At 36.1% G+C, this 21,856-nt stretch overlaps 3 protein-coding genes across 6 annotated transcripts; 2 read left to right on the plus strand and 1 right to left on the minus strand.

Annotated features, from left to right (window-relative positions):
* Positions 1-1,997: 1,997 nt before the first annotated feature.
* Positions 1,998-12,783, minus strand: LOC124404884 (rhomboid-related protein 2). 3 transcript variants are annotated; one of them, XM_046879362.1, is made up of 5 exons: positions 12,129-12,783; positions 5,294-5,372; positions 5,027-5,215; positions 4,596-4,930; positions 1,998-2,593 (listed from the first exon to the last, which is right to left on the minus strand). In XM_046879362.1, the coding sequence occupies exons 1-5, from the start codon at positions 12,185-12,187 to the stop codon at positions 2,086-2,088; spliced, it is 1,170 nt and encodes a 389-aa protein (XP_046735318.1). In that variant the 5' UTR covers positions 12,188-12,783; the 3' UTR covers positions 1,998-2,085. The 3 variants fall into 3 exon arrangements, with proteins under 3 accessions (XP_046735318.1, XP_046735320.1, XP_046735319.1); XM_046879364.1 differs by lacking the exon at positions 12,129-12,783 and adding an exon at positions 7,636-8,425; XM_046879363.1 differs by lacking the exon at positions 12,129-12,783 and adding an exon at positions 6,578-6,786.
* LOC124404883 (Meckel syndrome type 1 protein) lies at positions 10,435-14,214 on the plus strand. 2 transcript variants are annotated; one of them, XM_046879359.1, is made up of 4 exons: positions 10,435-11,202; positions 11,337-12,027; positions 13,050-13,405; positions 13,692-14,214. In XM_046879359.1, exons 1-4 carry the CDS (start codon positions 11,123-11,125, stop codon positions 14,095-14,097), a joined length of 1,533 nt encoding a protein of 510 aa, XP_046735315.1. In that variant the 5' UTR covers positions 10,435-11,122; the 3' UTR covers positions 14,098-14,214. The 2 variants fall into 2 exon arrangements, with proteins under 2 accessions (XP_046735315.1, XP_046735317.1); XM_046879361.1 differs by having other exon boundaries at positions 13,053-13,405.
* A 1,654-nt stretch (positions 14,215-15,868) lies between these two features.
* Positions 15,869-21,372, plus strand: LOC124404047 (protein adenylyltransferase SelO-like). The gene is made up of 9 exons (XM_046877858.1): positions 15,869-16,210; positions 16,961-17,091; positions 17,501-17,706; positions 17,803-18,066; positions 18,198-18,319; positions 18,768-19,024; positions 19,145-19,260; positions 19,329-19,463; positions 21,363-21,372. The coding sequence occupies exons 1-8, from the start codon at positions 15,948-15,950 to the stop codon at positions 19,449-19,451; spliced, it is 1,482 nt and encodes a 493-aa protein (XP_046733814.1). The 5' UTR covers positions 15,869-15,947; the 3' UTR covers positions 19,452-19,463; positions 21,363-21,372.
* The last annotated feature ends 484 nt before the right edge of the window (positions 21,373-21,856 follow it).

The raw sequence follows: 21,856 nt of genomic DNA on the forward strand, positions 1-21,856 counted from the left end.
ACATATCTTCTAGGACCCATCCATATCAATTTTATTTGTACGTATTAAGCAGTGTTCTATTTGTATATAAGGAATTCCGTGCCAGCCCAAGCTGCGATTGACCCTGACCACTTTTGATTCCATCAATATTGTTTCCATCTTTCAGAATTCATTAAAACCAGCACTCATATCATATTTTCAAATTTTCATTTCAATCTACTCTACAGCCATCAAATTTAAAAAAAATTTTGACCTTTAATTTCAAATGCTTATAAATCAGTGATAAAAAGAGATGTGTATTAACAAAAATAAGCATACCATTTTCGTTTTGAAACTTATTTTTACAAAAAAGTATTCGATATGTCATTTAAATAGATTTTATGGTTGTATGTTACTTTTGGGTGCTGAATGACGAAAAAAAATTAACCAAATCAAAAATGGTCATGGACAATCGTATGACGAGTTGACATGGCATGCCCTACACAAAAATCAATCAACTGAATTCCTGTAACTTTTATATGACATACATGACTTAGATTTGAGATACAGCGCTGATTTTCTAAAACTCTTTTTACATCTACAATCTTCTACAAATGGTAGAAGTTTGTTTATGCAAGTTTTAGGGTTTAGACACAGTGAAACAATAACATGATTACGAATCTAATATCTAACTTGCTGTAAAAGTTATACAGCGCTTTATAATTTTTATGTAAACTGATATTGAGATGATTTACTTACTGGTTGTGATGAACGTGCTTTGTTCCTGACAATTGAGCATCGTTTACTAATTCTCTATTTTCTTCTAGAAAATCTCTTATAAGAATTCCAAAATAGATGTACAATATTTACAGTTTGATGCATCTGATAATTTAATTGAAACTGTGATGAAAAATTTATATTAAGGCCTATACAATCTACATATCTTGTAACTATATAATGTATACTTTTACATCAAGTAAGCTTACAATCAATAACAATTTATTTTCAAATATGTATTTTAAATACAATGGACTTAGACGTGTCAAACAAACAAATTAGCGCACTGAAATTCCTAACAAAAGTTGGAACAAGACTTTTCTTTTTTGATAAGGATACAATTATGGTCTTTCAGTGTGCCAACTGTTTTTACGCCCAGGGTATAATAAAAAATTTATATATAATGAACGTGATCATTATAAATAAAAATATTATATCGGGAAATGAAACATACCTCAAAGATCTGAATAGGTGTGTTTTATTATATATTTATATATAAATAAACATACAAAATATACATACAATTATTGTATTCTTTGTAGTGTCATGATTATATGACGTAATTTTAGTTACGTTCAAGTTGTGCGCTTCATAGTACGATATAATAATTGATTTGAATGCAAATCTCATCATTTTATATAAGGCACATTTTAAAAAACGCCACACTTGTGATTTTTACAACTATTTACGTAATTTATTTATTTCTTACAAAGTTACCCTTCTTTTTTTGTTTTGTGTTTTACTTAGTTTTTTGGAGAACTGCATGCATCGTATTTGTACATATTGTTCATAATTTAAATAACTAATCTAGCTTAAGAGAAAAAAAAACTATAAATTATAGTACATACATTGTTACCTAGCAGATGAAACAGTAATACAAACCAGACAGCTAAAAGAACCACTTATAGGATGAGCTTGAAACATGTGTTTCAAAAATGAGGTAGTAATCACTATCTCTATATATATATTATTCTTTATCATGAAACATTTTGAATCAACTTGATGCAAACAACGGCTCAACAATAAGCGTAATCTAATAGCAATGTTGGCTGTATAATTAAATTGGCTCTTACATTTCACAGCTCAGTCACTTACTGCAAATTCAGAGTCAAAATATATAGTTCAAAGGTATACTATATATACATTATGCTGAGTGTAACTGAAAATAGAAACTAAAAAGATATCCTATGACAGTTTGCGCAGATTGTTTGTCGAAAAAGAAAAATACACATACATAAGGAATTTCACCTTTCATGATTTTATGGATTCTTACAATCAGCAGCAAAATTGAGATCCCTCTATGACCTAATCAACATTCAATAATCAATGGCAGTGATGGAATCGATTAAGTCATACAAATTCAGGACGAAAAATATTCCAGAGAATTGCGGCAGTCATGAGCCCAATGTATATAACGATGCTCGCCCACCACACAACCTTTTCCCACGTTTTAACTTCAAGATTACGGAGAATGTTGATGCCGACAAGCAAGCCTGCCACAGCACCGGCCAAATGCGCGACGTACCCAATTTGCTTCTCGACATCCAATATGTACCGGTTGTAAACTGCCTGGCCAACGTCAACGATAGCCAGCACAACAAAGACCAGCAGTTGAAGAATTGCGTACTCCATTTGAGACCAGTTCATGATTATCGTTGCGACGTGAGCAGTCATCAAAGCATAAACACCACCTGATGCACCTGCCAGCAAGACGTGTGGATCGGATACTGAAGTTCCCAATGACCCGGCGATGACACCGGCCAAATATATGGTGAGCACTCTCCACCACCTGTGCACCATCTCCAATGGCACTCCCAGCAATATTTGCACTAGCAGATTGACAACGAGATGAAAGACACTGCAAGTCAGAAAAAGGCAGAATGGTATCAACAAAAAAAATTATACACAGTGGCTTCTGTGACTGGTATAATATGCTGCAAGGAAATGGTGAGACTCAGCATGCTAACAACATGCAACAGACTGCACGTATGGAAAGTAACTGAGGTCTATTGGTTGGCGAGAGCGCAGCATGGCAATATTTTCGTCTGCAAGACGGGGAAGCCACCCTTCGAACGAGGTATGAGATGTCAAATTTTTCTGCGTTAAGTGGCGAATTGAAATTATGCTATCACGATGACTTGGAGAAGTCATCAGTTATCAGTTGGTAAACTACGAAAGTTTGCCAAGATTTTCTGAAATGCTATGTTAACTATTTGAGCCATGTTTGAAGATTAGGATGGCTAGCGTCCATCAAAATCTGACAAAACTTGCAGGTGCAGAGTCGGAGGCTAATCCATTAAGTCCCTCCGTTTCCTGTCAGTACGTTTTTTAACCAACGAATAAGTAGCTAATGATTACAAACGATTGACAGGCATTGTTAAAGTTACAGTTTTTTGGTATGAATTTGTAATGTTTGGAACGTAATTCAAAATGTTCCAAGAATTATATTGCAAGCTGCAAAAAAAATTTGGAATCTTTGGTCACGGATTTAACAAGATTTACAGCAATTTGAATTATTACAAACAAATTTTGATCGGAAACGATAAAAATAAAAGCACTACCATGATATTGTACCACATTTTGGAACTAAATTATTGCAGTATAAAAACAAAAAGGAATGAATGGAAATACAATTGTTCAAGATGTATTCGTACATCATTTCAATTGCATTTAAATATGTACACGAGAATCAAATGGGAATCGATAGAGACTACATTACATATTCCGTACAGGATTAAATTCAAATTGGATTACAAATCAAACATAAAAAAACCAAACCTATCGATGCACATGCAGAACAATAAAATGATTAATTTGGGTCAATTTGAGGAGCATCATGCAATCAGTTTTCTTCTAAAACTCAGATTGGTAGACATAAAAATAGACCTGCTTTGATATCTTTCAATTATTTTTTGTTTAGTGGGTAGTGTCGAGTGCTGAATGTGCAACTGAAATCGATTTATGAACTCGTGTTTCAAGTTTTTTAATACTTCATGAAAAGGCAGAAGCTCAAATTACACACCTCATTTGCATCCAAGTCAGGATGTGCAAGCACGTGTAAGAAAGCTTTCTCTCTCTGACTTTTTCTCTTTCTCCTATCAATAATTGGCAGAATAATTCTCTCATCTTGTTCTTCCCTTCTGTATACGTATATGGCTGTGGAATTTTCACCATCAAGTTATTGGCATAGTATAAGACTCACCTAATCAACAGAATCTAAGATAATATATGAAAACCTGTGTAATTCAGGATTGAATCAATCACATGAACAAGTTCAATTTTTACAATCGTCAAAAGTGCACTTTTTGTCATTTCAAAGTACATTTTTCCCCTTTATTATCTCCAGAGAACTCTCTTAACGTTTTGGAACTGCCTGAGTTTGATAAAGTAATAATATTCTATTTCACTGACTGTGAGCGTGTGTGTTTATTTTCGTTCCTCATAAGTGCTTGATCTGGCTTCTGTTTACGTAGGTGCATTTCAGATAGTTGATGTAAAAGAAGTTGTTTCAAGAAACTATTGTGAACAAAAATAAGCACAATACGGAGTTAATAGTAACTAATTTATGGAGAATGAATACAGTATCTTTTTATGTTTACCATAAGTTTTGTGACACTAAAGACTAGATCGAGTTTCTGAAATCACTGATTGAATGAGAGTATTTGAAAACTTGAAACATCAAAAATTAAACCCAAATATTTGTACACTGAGGTACAGAAAACTGATTAGCAAATAAATGTATCATACAAGATATGACTCATTGTGTAACTCTTAAACGCTATGTATTATCTCTATAATCTCTCTTATTCAAGGCCTGGAAAATAAAGGTGAAAAAAGATTATAAAAGTGTGTCGACTCACCCAACGTGGACAAACATATAAGTTACGTATCGCCACACCTCTCTCCGTTTTTCGGGATGGTAAATAAATAATTGCGCCGCCGGTCCTTCGACTGTGAGGGCTTTGTGTGCTATCGCATCGTAAAGGAATAAAGTAATCTCCAAAAGTGAGATGATCACCATGGCAATCGCCGGTGGGTTACAACTGTATTCTTCTTCATAGAGTCCGTCAGTTGTATCACTTGAATAGTGCGATGTTCGTGACACCTGTGATGCCAGTCGACGCTGTGGCACCATACAATGGACATAACGTTGCACATAATGTCCAAAGACACCTTGCATGTCTTTTCTATGAATCTGCAAGTGCAAAAATTTCATCGTAAGTTACATCAAAAAGAAATTTCTGATAATCTTTTTCATCAGACATGTGCTTGAGTATCTCTGTAAAAGTACCATAGCTATGAATTCTGGGTAATCTAAGTATCCAGAATCATCCAAATCTGCCTCGTGCATTATCATCTTGACAACACGAGTCGGTATGTCGTTCGTGTAAGCCGACCCTCGAATCATCGCTCTTAATTCATGATAAGATATTTTTCCATCTCCGTCCAAGTCATACTTTTCAAAAATCGACTTCCAGTGCTGCGTTGACATGAAAAAGAAAAATTCTTTTAATCAACATTAAAATGTGTACTTTATTATGAGGAAAATCCTACTTACAGCATCGTTGTACTGCAGAGGTATGGTGATACCACCCTCGGCATCTTGAGTACTAGCCATCCTTATTAGTTTGAAACTCCTATGTAAATTAAAACACCAAAATTAAACAAAGCACTAATTATAATGCAAATAAGTATCATTCTAAATTGATTCAACCAAATATTTACAAGAAAAAATACACAATTTATCTGTTTACAATAGTTTTTGAACAATCAATACATTTATTTATCAATAGTAGAATAAGACGACCTTGTAGCATGAAAATACAAAACTGTTTCACTGTTTATTCTAAGTCAATAAATATAGATCAATCAAATAATGTTGATAACAATCAACTCTTTTCATCCATAATCAACGACAGAATTATCTTCTTTATGACTCTGACATATTGGAATATGTTACACCATCTCTCTATACAATTCTATGTGAATAACAGAGCAAACAAATTTCAAAAACTTTTTTTCAAAGTATACGCGACTGTCCCATGGTTGAGTTAATTCAAAATGATTGGTGTTGATTAGCAAGATGGTGATGAATGAACTATGATAAGATGCAGAATTTGTTAACTATTTCTACTCAAAATTTTAAACAAAAACTTATTTATGCAATGCTTTTGTGTGCACTTGTTCTGCAATCAAGCTACCAAGTTTGATTAAGGAGGGTGATGAGCCACTGATCGGTGTTTTTTTATTTATTTTATTATAATATAATCGCAAATTGGATATTTATTGAATTAATACGTTTGTAAGCTACAATGATTTCGTCAAAAAAGCAAGATACTAAAAGAATAATGCTCAACAGCTTTGATATGCTTTTTTCATTTCAAGCTGCTTCAAAGTGAGGAAAAGTTTAGTACTGTTGTCAGATTTCACTCTATGATGAGTCATGTTATTTGTCAAACTTTTTTCTTTTAAAATTTTACTAGATGCCGTTTCTTTTCACTAGGCTATTGAGAATTTCCATTTTCCAATCACAAACACTATCTGATCAATGTTGTAAAATAAATTATTTAACAATGCTAACTTTAGAAAAAAGTGTTTCAATGCAATTGTAAAAAACAGTGTCCTGTGTAACATGAGCCAATGTAGGGTAAAGTGGAAGGAATCTGCTCAGTTTTTCATGACTTTCGAAGATTTAAATTGAACATTTATATCCATGCCTTTGTTTATGATTTCAGTATTTTGTAATATTGCATGTTTTTAAATGTATTAATTTTATAAATATTCAAAGTGCGACCATTTAATAATAATATTAGTTTATAATATTGACTTTTGGGTCAACAGCCTTCTTCGAAATCAAATGGGAAATGGGTCGTTGTTAACACAAATTACCCCTGAAGCTACAATTCAATTAATATGAAGTTGGTAACGTTAGTGTAACGATACATATTTAGGAGAAATCGTTGCTTTGCATAGGCTCATCTGAAATTTGGTTTTCTTGATGTTTCGTTACGTTAACGTTACTAACTTCTGCCTCGTGCAATTTTCCATAGTGGAGGGTAGATCAAGGTCAAATAACACAGGTCAACAAAAAGAAAATTTATATTTAGTTTATAATTAGGTAAATAAATTTTTATTCTAAACAGAGAATAATAACCGAAATTTTCATTTATTACTTATGAAGTTTGCTTTTGTCTATTTACATTGATAAATAAGTCCTTAAGTTTTTTGTTGATAGCTATAATCTGGGTGCCTGTTCAGAAGAACAACGAAAACATTTTCAACGAGATGTGATAGCCTTCGAACGACGTTGCCAGGTGCAGTATAAAGAGAACATGATGGGTGATAACCTTTGGGGTTCGATACGAGAAAGTCCAAACAAACATAGAAAAAGTACGAAAAATATTCATTTTTGAACTTTGTTTATCAATTTTTATCAATATTATCAATTATAATGTATTTGATTAAAAGTGATTTAAATGCGAAACTAAAGTTTGTTTAATTGTTGTTAACGATAAATATTTGAAAAAGTTGGTCAATTTTTTAAAATCATAAATATCGTTCCGGTTTCTACAAGAGCAAACTTTATCTATTAAAATAATTTCTTCTTCCATTAGTTACGTGGGAGGAATCAAAATTTGACATCTGGAACCCAGAGTCAAAATTCGTGTTGATTGGTGATAATACAAGATCGAAAAAATGAGGTTTTATATCTAATCGTCTTAAAACTGACTTAGTGAGTTAGCATAATCGGTGTCATACAGTTATGACAATAAAAAGTGAATATCGAGTACATACCCATGAGATTATTTCAAAAATGGAATGCAATGAATTTCAAATTTTCGTACGCGATACATTAACCGTTAGAATAAAAACAAAGAATATAAACTATTGAATTCATACCTCAACGATTCGGGCGCGCGTATCACAAGCGGAAGCTGAGCAGCAACTGTGTGTCAGGCAGAAGGCATTTACACGGAGTTACGTACTGAATGTGATGAAATCATTTTTCGCCGTTATCGTACAAGTGCAAATGGGTGCAGAGATAAGCGATGTGGAGATAGAGAGTTAAACCGGGACGTATCAATTTCGACAGCTGTAGCTTGTTGTGCACGTGGCCTTTATCCTCGGTGACAAATCACAATTATTAATGTGAATACCCAAGCGTGGAATCCCGTTAAGTATGATTGCTGACGTTACGTTGCCCGAGGTCGAATTGGGTTATGTTCAAGGCGACGAGAAGGTGCTGATCGAGTGGCTGCAGGACCCGACGATTTTACCTCGCGCTAAAAGGATCCCGCTCAATCCTAGGAGTCGATCGAAGCTGAAGGAGATGTGATTTCCCTGAGTTAAAATTAACCAGAAACCTATGACTCCATACACGAGGCTTCGGAGAAATTATTCGCTTATTTTAAACACCATCACCGTCGGAATGCGTCACGGAGAATTGCAACCATCGATTCGACCGGCTGTTCGCGTCGCTTGCCATGGCTGTCTGGCCTTTCCAATCTCCTTTAGACGCACGCGTTTCACTAGGGATTTGGGGAGACTCGATCACACACGTACATGAGTCATCGACACGCTAGGATACCGTGTAGCCTTGAACTTGTCCACTTTATTTCATGCCACAAGTTCGATAGTTCTTGTTTCAAATGTAGAATGAAAGTCTCGACCTTATTATCAATATGGGAAAACTGCGTTTTCCGCTCCAAAATTCGGACCAAACAGTTAAATATTTTTTACGCCGCCCCCCCTCCCCGGGTTGCGACGTTCCGTTACGTCGTTTGACCTTTGACGCTGAAAACGCAGTTTTCCCTCTTTTTCAAAAATGTGACATTCGATGTGCCAATTATAAAGTTAAGGATGGTTTGATCAAAATATAGTTAAAGAAGAGGAAAAACTCATGAATAATATCCGTTATTATACATAATTAGAACGTTAACAATAATTTGTTGTAAGTTATAGTCTTTCTAGTCCGATGCTAATCTTTTTGTGCTCATGTTACTCGCTCAACAGATCGTCACAAATTGTTTGAAAAACATTCAAGAAATCTTACACTTCGATATAATCATAACGCGAGAATATAATTATAATGACTAGAATCTATTATTCCGTATTTACAAGTATCTATTTTATCGAATCTGATGACAATTAATTATTAGCAATATTTATTCCAAGTGGTCGCTGGAGATTTCTATCGTAAAACAGTGAGCCCTACGTATTGAAATAGAATGAAAAATGTCCATCCCGGGAAAATATAATCGGATACGATCATATATAGAATCAACATATCTGTTCATATACGAGAAATAGGCCAGGCGTGACCATGTATGGTTATATTTACGCATGTATGTTTCTATATGGTCGTTTCAGATCATACATGAGTGAGTATAACGATACATCCCGTGAAAAAAACTTGTGACAATTTCTGATATAACTCATATATAAGAGAATTTCTTGTTAACTTCTACGTATACTAAACTTGAAATGTTACACCACTTACGAGTAAGAATATCATGGCTAAGACTCTGAACAACTCATTATTTATAAAACAATTTTTCTGTAAAACTGCATTTGGAAAATGCGAGTTGATTTTTGAAAGGTAAAATTATAGAGAATGGAAAAATTGTTTTCAGCTGAGTTTTTTTTATTCTTGATTAATAAATGACAATTTCCTTTCACCAGGGATGACTTTATATGGCCCGATATAGACATATATACCCTGATGCTCTCATATATTTCTATATCAGAAAATATTTGATCGGAATATGCAAAATTATATGCGGACATAAATGCGGCTGCATGTATTAACACTCGATTTTTTTTACATTTTCTGATAAGGACATATATTGAGATATCAGGTCATGTATGACCATATCAGAAGGTCCATTGGCGAGATAAAAAACCTATATATAGCTGATATATGTGGCCGGATGCGGCTGTAAATGCTTAAATTTCATTACGTGATATGGCCTTATGTAATTTAACCTACTGATATGACTACATATAGTCTGATATATACTGATATCAAAATGCAATTTCAGTAAAATATTTTCTGTTATAGACATATATGAGAATATCTCACGATATATCAGGGTATATATGTCTATATCAGGTCATATCAACCCATATCACACTATATACGGGCCTATCATAAATTTTTTTCACGGGTGTCGTTTGAACTTTGGGCATTTTTTTTTGTCCACAACAGAGCAGTGGTTTCATTCGTGATCACTATCATTGAATCCAATACCATTACTCGAGATTTGTAGAAAGGATTTTTTGCTTATCCTAAGTTTTAATTCAGACATCCCAGCCGATAGATTCTTAACAATGATTCTAGACTTATAATATGAATGGATAAGTGAATACATACATCTTTTGAATGCTTATAAATATATAATCACCCGGATCAAAACTGGTTTCGGTTATACTAGCTATGATTGACTTGAATGACAGGTATATACTTTTATCTCAGCTAAGGTATGGTACAGCATCCGCAATTATATAATACAGGAATGCAAGCTTCTTTACTAATAATGGATTTAATTGTATGTAACGCCTCAATTTTTCCTTTTATTATAATGAAATCGAGACACCTTTATGATTGCAGTCATTGATTATTATGAAAATCAATCAAACTAGATGAGTTTGAAGTCTGTTCAACCTTGACGCAACGTTCGAAATATATTTATATATATATAATATTCAAGTAGCTAGGTATTCCAACTACTTGCCGAAAGTTTAGGATGTAATAAGAAATATTGAGAAGAACAACTTCTTTCAGATCGACTCTAATTATTCGGTGATTCGCTAATTATCTTAATTCTGGCCTTGCAATTTTTTAGTTATTCTAACTTAACCGATTCTCCTCGTATTCGCTGCGTATAATTACATCGAGTTTCAATTCAATCATTTGTCAAACAATAATTCTAATTGCTTGAGAAGTGGGCAGAATTTTTTAATTCAAAGAGTAGACTCAAGCTTGTTTATATTTTAACAGTTCCCAGTAAACTTTGTATCAATTATCGTTGTTTGATCAATCAGTAGGATCAAAAGTGGTGCAAATATTAAAAGACGAGTGACTATATGTATATATACACTAAAAAAATGGTCGACGTACGAAAGTACAATATAATTAATGAAACTTGATAGCTGGCTTTGTTAGCTGATCCATAGTAAAGACGCCTGGAGTGATTACGCATTTGAAATAATGGCGGGAACTACATCGACGGTTGCTAAGCAACGAGTGTTGACAAACATTAAAGTAGAGAGACAAATGACCACGAGACGTTAAAAACATCACGTGTGAAATGTTGTGAATGGAATACCAAGAACCGAGTCTTCATAAAGCGAGTGATTATTTTTCCGAGTCAAAGGTGATTCAAGAATGTCGAAAAATACCGAGGGAAAAGCGAAAATAGCGAACACGTACCGCGTCAGCGAGCCGATTGTGAATTTCAAAATCAGGTAGGTGAATTAGCTAACAAAAATATTTAAAACTGTTATTCCGTTGGGTGGCCATCTGGCCAATGCGAAGCCCCCCGCCCTTCCGCCCCTGTCCGTACGATACCGTTTATTTCACTTTGGGTTTATTGTTTCAGAGTCAGAATTGCACAACAGAAATCCCGACTAGTTGAATTATTTAAAACGGAAGAAGAAACCAGAGATTCAAATTTTTTGGAATACGAGGAGAAGATTTTCTCCTGGCAGGAAAAAAGTTTCGGCCGTTTCGAGGCGCAGTTTTACGCGGACTCAAAAAACTGTGCGACCAAACAGCAGAAACAGTATCACGAAATGATAACCGAGCAAAATGTTACTGGGTCTCGCATATATACCTACGTTGACGACGATTCTTATTTTCCTAATAAGGATTTACTGACAAAGCCATACAAGTCGCACTTATCACAAAGAAACGCGTCAGCGTTACCAACTTTGCAAAACCGAAAACCCTTCGTTGAACGTTACAACAAAAAAGTTATCGACGATAATCCCGGAGATACTACAATTCGCACTAATCACTATCTCCACAAAGATTTCGCGACAATGTACATCATTGCCGATTTAATGCCGAACGCTAAGTCCAGTTCCTATAATTTTGATGACTCACAAATACTGCTGTGCACAATTACATTCGACAAAATTCATCGCTCTTTAACCGTCGATCCCGATTTCACCTACGAAGAGCCTTACGAAATACGCGGCACTGACATGAACTATGATTATTGGATCGAACATGCATCCGAAATTCAGTATCCTCAAGATTTGGAAATTGAAGTTGAAGATTTGCGTGGTGTAAGTGAAATTCTTTGAGGTTCTCTCAGAAAATCAAACCAGCATAGATCAACTTTAGATTAACACTAAGGTTTCGTTAACACTGCTTTAAATATACGTACCCAACATAGGAAATTTCAGATATCTGTCGCATCATTTTATGCGGGTAAAACACGTTCATCTTGTCGGTTTGTTTTTTTATAAATCCCAACTTTTTACTGTTTTTATTGTGAATCAATTTACACGACTGCACTGTGAATTACTCCGTAGTTTTATTACTTTCAGTTAAGTTCCGGTTTCCATGATTGGAACTGCACACATTTTATTTTATTTGAGAGTCAAGTTTTAATCAGTATAGGTTAGTAATTAAGTTTTATCACTGAATCTTACAAACAATATTTATATTTTATATTTCCACGAATCTGAACCACAAATAATCTGACTGATTCTTTAAGTAAAGAAACTGGCGATAGATAAAGTTAGTGTATCAGACCCACTGATCGTGACTGGTATACTGTCTGCAAATAACTGAATTGTGTAGCTCCTTGAATGTCAGCTTAAACATTCTCCCACACCAACTCCATATGTTTACGCTATCAAATCGCACACACGCGAGGTTCACAGTGTATAACAAACCCGACAAAATACTTTCACAATTTTATAATCCACATGCTCCACCTAGAAAGCGATCTGCATAGCCTTGTACCTTCAATGCTTGAAGTTGATCAACTCTTTTAGATTGTTTTGCTCTTACTTATTCTCCCCTTATACTTCCTGATCTGATTTTCAGTCGCCAGGAAAAGGCGAGTAATTTGAACCACGTGAGTACAATTTGTCACGCATTTTTTTTGCAATTTCTTCTCTGTGAGTATCGAGAAACAAATTTTTTTTCTATATAAAACAAAACAGTTTGTAGCTCAAAACAGTTGCCGATATTGAGAGATGAATCCGATTATCTACTCCAAACCCGAGAAGGTTGATCGGAGTTACTCGATTGGGCATTCTATTTTACTCTGAAGATTTGACTTTGAATACATTCACAGCAGGTAATGCAGAAGCTGATCCACAGGGAAGCAGAAATCTTTCCTCAAATTGGATTACCTCCAGCGAATCGCCTGCGTCTTTTTATCAATCTGGACATTATGTCTGCTCACAACTTTCCATACGATACTTTGTTCGTGACATATCACATTGAATTGCCTGAATATTGGAGCACAGATCATCCGGAACGTTTGACTGGTCGGACACAGCGATGTTCAATGATAAAAGGAAGTGCAAATTTCAGTTACGTAGCCGAACTTTGTATCGATTTAGATTCATCCCGGCTGAAAGATGAAAAATCTTCAATTGCCTGGCCGTGGATTCTCATTTCGGTAGCTTCTCTCGATAGCTGGACTAGGTAATTACATAAGTCGCTTGAATCTTTCCTCCCTATACCTGAAGATTTAAAACCCCGACTCGAGAATAACGTAAATCAATTCAAATCTTGAGTCATGCATGGTGTTAAAACGTAAGTCATCAATTGTAAGACGCTATTTCCTGGTAGTGAAATAACTAATTTAACTGTCTTAGCCATCATATTTCACTGATTTAAATCATCACTTTTGCTACCATATTGATAATTAGTATTGCATATTTGTAACTGACTTTCAATAAATTAGTGGTGAATTATGTTTGCTGAAAAGGTACCGAATCGAAGGGTATGCAGCTGAAGCTCTTCCAGCTAAGTCCGGATGTCATTACTTGACGTTGCATACTTGGCGACCAGTTGGTGACTTTTTAAACACCCTTCGCCGCTTCTTTACCGGCGGAACGTACGAGCTTCAGGACATGTCGTATTGTGGTATTCCCGCAATGTGTGACGAAACGAAATTGGAAAAAGCAAATTTGGAGACGGTGCCAAGCGGTCAGATTGAACTAAAATTGAACATCACCCAGCAGAGCCGATCTTTCATAGATGGCGGCTGCTTTAAACGTGACACTTTCGAACGGCTGAGTGCTGGGCGACTTATGAACAGTGTTAACAACGTTCTTGAACAATTTAAGGCTGCCAGAGAACGGATGATTAAAGCACGCATCATGAATTCGTGAAATTGTCTCTTGACACGTACGTTTCGGAGAATTGGAAATCAAGGAAAATACGTGACTTCAGACTTCAACGAAGAGTTCGCAAGGTGAATTCCTCTCAACTGCAGTTCTCCTGGTTACCTCAGAGACAATTTTTCTGAAATACACATATTACGCAATGTCGACGTTAATTTAAACGTGTCCTAACTGATGTTGCTAAATCTCGCTTGGGACTCCTTTTTAAGTACACCCTGCGACATGCAGCTGATCCGGAAAGTTATGCTTGACTTAAGTACTTCCGGGTTTACACGAATACTTGTATCATTTGCATATTTGTCAACAATAACTAACTGAGTATTGAATTATTTCTGTTGTGTTCTTATTTGTAATCTACTGATGTCAGAATATTCAATAAACTTATATGAACACTAGAGTGTTTAACAAAATATGAAAATAATTTTACGTTTCAAGCAGATTCAAAAGATCTATTTATGTATAAAAATTCGTCTATTAGTATATGAGTCCTTAATATTAACGTTAAGAGTTGTCAAATGAGAGAAAAGAGTTTCTTATGTTATTCTTATAGAAAATAGAAAGGTGCGATGTGCTTTTAATGTTATTATGAAGAGCTCAAATTTGAGTTCAGGGATATTTTTATACCTAAATGGCACTTTTTAACCCGTTTGGAATTTTCTTTTCTACACTCCTTAATGAATATTAGAACCATATTTAAATTTTTTAAGTTTTACTGTAGCTATAGAATCTACAATCGTTGTAACGTGATTAATCCCGAAGTGAATCACTCCTAAGTTAGTTCATCACATTCCTTATCAAAGTTATTTATCAATGAGCACCAGCTTAGCTTTTGCAATAACGGTGCTTTTGTATATCATCTTTATTATTCAATCAATGGTTGGTGAGAGACTGAATTGTTTCCTTGCGATGTGTATTATCATTTAGGTTTTTTTTAGAGCTGATCTTGCGTGTAAAATTTGAACGCCTGATTGTTTTCATCCGAAACCAGTTTGACTAGATTGAATGAAATGTTAATAGTGTACATTTTACGTCAGCAATCCGATTATTTAGTAATTTTAAAATGACGGCCAGAGAATAACAAACCAAAGTTCATTGTCGCGTTTTTTTTATACAACTAATTACAATTGAATTATATTTTAAAAACTTACTGGCCGCTAGAATGTCTACGGAAAAAATTTGAGGATCACATCAATCCCTGTAACACCGAGATCCATTCGAAATGTAAATTCAACATCACAACACGGATTGTTATTAAATAATACTATACGGAAAATAAAACATGTTCATTCAACTAACAGTTTAGCTAAAATTTCTGAGCTCATATTTTAATCAATACAGATGCTGAAATCATTTTCGACTGAAGTTTATCGATTCAAATTTATCATTTGTCCTTTCAGCCACCGTGGAGGCGAGCTGTCTAGAAATCGATCTACAAGTGTGTATTTAAAAATTAAAAAACCACAACAACTCGTTGCATTTTTTTTGCGTGTATTGATTCTCATTTATTTACATGCAATGAGAATATTTCACGGCCGAAATGTGACGGAATGAAACTACATTCACACAGTGCAGTTATCTGTCACAATTTTCTTCAGTGCTTTATACCAAATTCAAAATTTCGCCAGAGTAAAACAGTAACTATGCATTACTTTGTGCGAAAAATATTCGTTCGGTATTAGTGGTATATTTTTTTCTGCGCAATGGTAAGCCGAAGCAGTCCATTTGCTAGCGGAAATGCGCTTACGACAGATATTTCTGCTTGGAGATTTTCGATAAATACTTTGTGCTCGTTGCCACTGGACGAAATCAAGAATGATTGTACGCCGCGTCACGTCAGAATGGGAATATTCTCAGAAGTTAACCCCACGCCCCTTGTTCAAGATGAGGTTAAGCTCATCGCAGTGTCCAGAGATGTTCTCGTGAATGTGCTTGACATGGATCCTGCGATTTCTGACACGAATGGATTCGTTAAATTCGTATCCGGCTGTCCCGTTACAAACTCGACGCCGTTAGCCCATCGCTACGGCGGCCATCAATTTGGGAAGTGGTGCTCTCAGCTGGGCGATGGCAGGGCACACATTCTTGGAGAGTACATAAACGCGTGCGTCCATCCCTCTAGTAGCAATATTATGATCATAGCCCAGTCGAATTAGATAAAAAAAGGGGCTGACTTGGAAAAAATTGTGAGTAGCAATTTTCCTTCGGAAATCGTTGGGGGGGGGGGGGGGGGGGGTCACCGGCAGTCTACATTCCGGTTTTGGGGACTCGCTCCCCATTACTTCAGCCGCCATTTTGAATTTGAGGTCTTAATCGAAAAATATCGATTCTATGGAAAAATTGACGAGGACGAAAATTACAGGAAATTTAATTCCAAACAACTTTGGTGATTATTATTTTTCGTGTAAAATGGAAAATAAATGAGATATGCAGGATCGATATTTTTCGATTAAGGCCCGAAAAGAGGTTAGGGGGTGAACCTAAATATTGTATTATCTCGTTTAAATTAAATTTTCTATAATTTTTGTCCGTATTAATTTTTCTTTAGGATCAATATTTTCCGATTAGAACCTCAAATTCAATATGGTGGCTGAAGCAATGGGGTGCGAATCTCGATAACCGAAATGTAGAGAGTCAGTGCCCTCCCCCCCCCCCCCCCCAACGATTTTCGAAGGAAAATCGCAACTTACAATTTTTTCCATGTCAAATCCTAATTCGACTGGGCTCTCAGTTGTGTGTGCCAGGTTGATCGAATTATGCGTTCAACATGAACCATGCTTTGGTCATTTCACGCATTATAAATATGCTACATGTGGCTCGGCGGTTAATAATTAACAATACAAACTCTGTACAGGAAAGGTGAACGATGGGAATTACAACTGAAAGGATCCGGACTGACACCGTATTCTCGTGATTTGGATGGACGCGCCGTCCTCAGATCTTCCATTAGAGAATTTCTCTGCTCGGAGGCTATGTATTATTTGGGTAAGTTCAAACCTTGACTAACTTCATATTATACTCATCACTTCGGTTCATTTCTTTACAAATCATCTGAACAACTTACTACTGATTGCTAAGTACTGATCATTGAGATTCGTATAATTTTGGAATTCAGAAGGAGCCATCTAGTGACAGTAAATATACTACACCAATTAGTTCGTGCGTTGATATATCATTGAATTAATCTAAATCAGCTGACTAACCACTACGACGCTATTACTGTATACGCCATTACCACTATATTACCATAATTACCTTAGAGATCCGAATAAAGCAATATCTGCATATCGTGTTATAGTTCTGGAATGATATTCATACATTATTGATTATAATGATTTGCAAGATTGTCTCTCCGATAAAATATCACAGTAATGAACAAATTGACGTCACGCAGGAGTCGGGACGACACGAGCTGCAGCGCTCATCGTTAGCAGTGACGCAGTTTACAGAGATCAATTCTATTCTGGACAGATTCGAAGTGAGAGGGCAGCAATACTTTTAAGGGTGGCACCCTCTTGGTTCCGTTTCGGGTCCCTCGAAATCTTGGCACGTCAGGGCGAATTGTTGCACCTAAAGATGCTTGTGGATTATATCGTAGAAGTATACAGTCAAATGTCAAATTCCTCAAATTTTTGAGGTCTGCTATTGTTTGTGCTAGACATTTCAGTCATTCGATGCTTATAAATGGTAATTCAGAATCATTTCAACGACATCAACTTGCTGGAAGTGGAGAACCGTTACGTCGTGTTATTTGGCCGAATAGCGCACCGCACGGTCGAATTAGCTGTCCACTGGCAAAGTCTCGGATTTGCTCACGGTGTATTAAATACGGATAATATGAGTATTTTGGGACTAACGATTGATTATGGTCCATTTGGCTTCGTCGAAGCCTACGATTCGAAATTTGTCCCTAACAGGTCAGATAGAATCGGTAAATATTCGTTGGATAAGCAGTTGGATGTAAGTAATTTCATTGTTGTTACAGAGGTCATAAGTTGAAAAAATTAGACTGCTTTTAAAATTCGACCAATTCAATGAGTGAGCAAAACTCTTTACGTGTTTGTGTGGTTTTGTTTTACACGAATGTACAGGTTGTACTGTGGAATCTGGAAAAACTATCCGCAGCCTTTGAACCATTCTGGGATGAAAATCAAAGACTCTATGCATCTAACGTATTGAAAATGCTAGGCGGATACGGAAGAAGAAAATTAAGGTTGGCAATATTTCAGTGACCGATTCACATTTCACGTTACAAGAACTGTTGATACAAAGCGGGAGACTTTTATGAAAATGAATCAATTAATTTGTAAAAAATTCACTGCTATAATCGTTGAGCATTGAATGATTATCGGACTATTTCATGGCCCGTATTTGATTTCACGCGAACTTGACTCGCCATAATGACATTTGACGGCTGACTCAGATCAATTGTTACGACAGTGATTCAGCTAGTCAGAATTACTAGGAATCATATCACTTCTGTCTCTCTCTCTCACACGGTCATGCAATGTTACGTAACATATTCTGATATAATGAATTCAGAGTTGGGGTTTCACAGAGCTGACATTGAGAGGCGATGAGTAGTACAAGACATTTATATTTTAAGACTCTGTTCGAATCATACTCTGCAGTTATTATTCTCCGAGTATATCGGGTTTCAGATCAGTAATGAGATCAAAATTAGGTTTGACAACGGACGTTGAGGAGGACCAACAGTTGTTGGCAATGTTATTGTCGATGATGGAGGAAACTGGGGCTGATTACACGATGACATTTAGACAACTGGCATTGGTTCATCCTGACACTCTGATAGACTATGATGTAGTCAAAAATCATTGGTCTCTTTCTCGTCTGATGTGTCACGAATACTACGCCTCGTTTGCAGAATTCTATAGGCGACGTCTTTACTCGGAAGGAGGTAACAATATTTCTGGCTTATAGTCTGCGCAAGGCTGTTTTATGTGTGTGTACAATATACTTATGATATTGTGACAAGTATACATTACCATTTAATTCCAAGTATAACTTTCTCATTCAGTTTATAATGACGCGGAACGTAAGGAAAGAATGAATGCCGTGAATCCATTATACGTCCTGCGAAATTGGATGGCACAATCGGCGATTGAAAAAGCTGAACAGAACGACTTTTCCGAGGTTGGTTAGCTCACGACTTCGTTTTTACGACATGGGGAAAAGTAAACAATTTATCTATTGGGGTGTAGGTTGTGCTGATACAAAAAATACTGGAGACACCATACTCGGAACAAATTGAAGCTGAACAACATGGATATGCTGGCCCGCCACCGCCATTGGCTTACCGATTACGTATTAGTTGTTCCAGTTGATACATTAATAGTGTTGCATAGTCCTTAGAACATGGATCAGGACAGAAGTAGGAAATACCAACATTTTTGAATATCTCACGGCAGTGAATATGCATTATTTCTGTAGTATGCATGTACGTATATGTACGTACCTACTGCTAGTAAATATGATCTTACAACAGTGACAAACAGTTTAGCATTGATCCACCCAGGAAGCAATAGCGTCGCACATGCTAGAAATGTTGCGTCGTAAAGACACTGAAAATTTACGATCTATAAAAACAAAAAAAAAAATATATTCTCAATGTTCTAAAGCACCAAAGCCATAGAAGAAGCTGTAGATGGCTACCCTAAGGCTAGCCTGTTTATGCTATGCGTTAATTGAAAGCTTTTAAATGTACTGTGTAAGAAGCTCGGATCGCAAAGTTACCAAACATATTTCTTATGCATACTTTGAGTTCGGTATCGTCGTTCTGTGAAATTCAAGTTTTATATTTACCCTGATCTTTACACATTGTAACAAATGTAACTCATATACCATGACTTATTTAATATGACTTGACCGTTCACGATGGTTTACGCTTCAACAGATAAATTTTAGGATTTTAAACTTGCCATCTATAATTTCTATAAATTTTGCAATTTCCAATTACTCATATAAGCTAATTTCGAATCATCCAACCGGGTTGTCAGCAGTTGGTCTCAGAGCAAATCAAAGTCCGTCGACAAAAGAAGGTGACCAATCGCATGCACTCGGTAGCAGCGACCGGCTACAACCACTCTTGATTAAAAATCACCCTATACGTCGTTGATTTGAGATATGTAAAGACTGCTTATCTTATGGACTATAGGGAGCTGAAGGACTGGGGAAAGATTTTAGTGTTCTGCTATACTCGATTCAACATTTGCATGTCATAAGATGAGTCGATCTGTTGATGAGTGCAGAGTAATATAATTACGTCTGGACCATGCCCCCGGATCCATTGTCAGCCGGAGGGAATGTTAGCCCAGGGCTGAAAGTTTGAATATCCGAGTCAACGGGTAAGTATATACATACAAAGACTGTCAGTCCTGGGTTAATTTTTTCGCTACTGGTGTATCCCAGGGACTTTTCAGTGATCTGTAATTATTTTTCTTAAGAAGCTGTGCATCGTGTTCGGTAATGGATGAAATTGTTATGCCCCCGCATGGTCGTGGACGCACCAAATCCTACGTTAAATCTGTCGGACAAGAACCCATAAGGGTCTGAGGATAACATAGGGCTATTGCCTCATTGGCTACCAATATATTCTCCGTGAGAACCTGTGACTGACAATGGAACATTGACGATTCCTGTATGTCGTTCACGAATAACAGCGGTTTGAAATTGACCAATTCGGTAGCAACTGGTTGCTCGGAACAGAATTGAGAGATCGTCATTTGACCGTCATGTGCTCGGCAGCTGTTCTGCGCTATCAGATGATACCGGATATGCCCATTTCAAACGGCTGTAATTCGACAATGACAGATTTCCTATCAAAAGTAAAACACGTTCCAGTTACCGTTTTCTTGAAAAACACACGAATGTGTTCCTTATTGTCACACGGTGCGTACCTCACTGTTGAGACCTCTATAAGTATAGTCTCTGCTCGAGGTTTGGGCGGCATGCTTGGAATATGAGTGGGATAGTCAATGTGGAGAGGAGATTGAATAACATAAAATAAGTGTTTAATGAACGGATTTAATGAATTCTTCGTAAAATTGACTAATTTTTTTTTGTTTCTGTTTTCTTTCTTTGCATCAGCTATATGTTTTCGGCTGTATTGACGCATTGGCATATTGATATAAAATCTGATTACGTGTGCCAAAAAGTCCTCGGCATACACGTTTGTTTTTATATACTTTTTTTAACGGCAATATAATCCGGTCGCTTTTGTTTACTTACCGTTTGAGGCTATGTTTATCACTTTATAGTCACATGTATTTACGCATACATTCATAATCCGGGAGTAGCGACTACTAGCGCTTCAGCCATAATGACGATGCAATGTGGAACTAAGTGATGAAGCGGCGCGAATTTAACACGGCTGGCACACTGAAATATGATGGAGCTGACATAGGGAACTTGCCGGTTCTCTTAAACACGTCCGTCGTTGATTGAAGATATATTCAAGACTTACAGCCTGGGTTATTTTTTAGCAGCTTTAGGTATTATCAACCAAGGAACTGACCACGCTGGTAAAAGAAGTTGTTCATAACCAACAGCCATCGCGTGCAAAACGTTGCTAACATTCCGTCGTCATTGTGAAATTGAAGAATTGAGAAAATCGTGCACAAGAAATATGTACGCCGGAATTCTACGTCAGAAAAATAAATGTCAATAATATACACGAATTTATATCGTTTATGTTTACCTGAATATATCATACATTGTATAGGCGACAGTA

The sequence above is a fragment of the Diprion similis genome, chromosome 3, assembly GCF_021155765.1.
Source record: "Diprion similis isolate iyDipSimi1 chromosome 3, iyDipSimi1.1, whole genome shotgun sequence".
NCBI classification, from domain to species: Eukaryota; Metazoa; Arthropoda; class Insecta; order Hymenoptera; family Diprionidae; genus Diprion; species Diprion similis.

Coding starts and splice junctions, on each gene's coding strand:
- LOC124404883 (XM_046879359.1), top strand. CDS start 11,123: ATGTCGAAAAATACCGAGGGAAAAGCGAAAATAGCGAACACGTACCGC. Junction 12,028..13,049: donor AAGTTGAAGATTTGCGTGGT/GTAAGTGAAATT, acceptor ATACATTCACAG/CAGGTAATGCAGAAGCTGAT. Junction 13,406..13,691: donor TCTCTCGATAGCTGGACTAG/GTAATTACATAA, acceptor TTTGCTGAAAAG/GTACCGAATCGAAGGGTATG.
- LOC124404884 (XM_046879362.1), bottom strand. CDS start 12,187: ATGAACGTGTTTTACCCGCATAAAATGATGCGACAGATATCTGAAATT. Junction 4,931..5,026: donor ACCCAGAATTCATAGCTATG/GTACTTTTACAG, acceptor TTGCACTTGCAG/ATTCATAGAAAAGACATGCA. Junction 2,594..4,595: donor TATATGTTTGTCCACGTTGG/GTGAGTCGACAC, acceptor TCTGACTTGCAG/TGTCTTTCATCTCGTTGTCA.
- LOC124404047 (XM_046877858.1), top strand. CDS start 15,948: ATGGGAATATTCTCAGAAGTTAACCCCACGCCCCTTGTTCAAGATGAG. Junction 17,092..17,500: donor GGAGGCTATGTATTATTTGG/GTAAGTTCAAAC, acceptor GACGTCACGCAG/GAGTCGGGACGACACGAGCT. Junction 19,025..19,144: donor ACGTCTTTACTCGGAAGGAG/GTAACAATATTT, acceptor TTTCTCATTCAG/TTTATAATGACGCGGAACGT.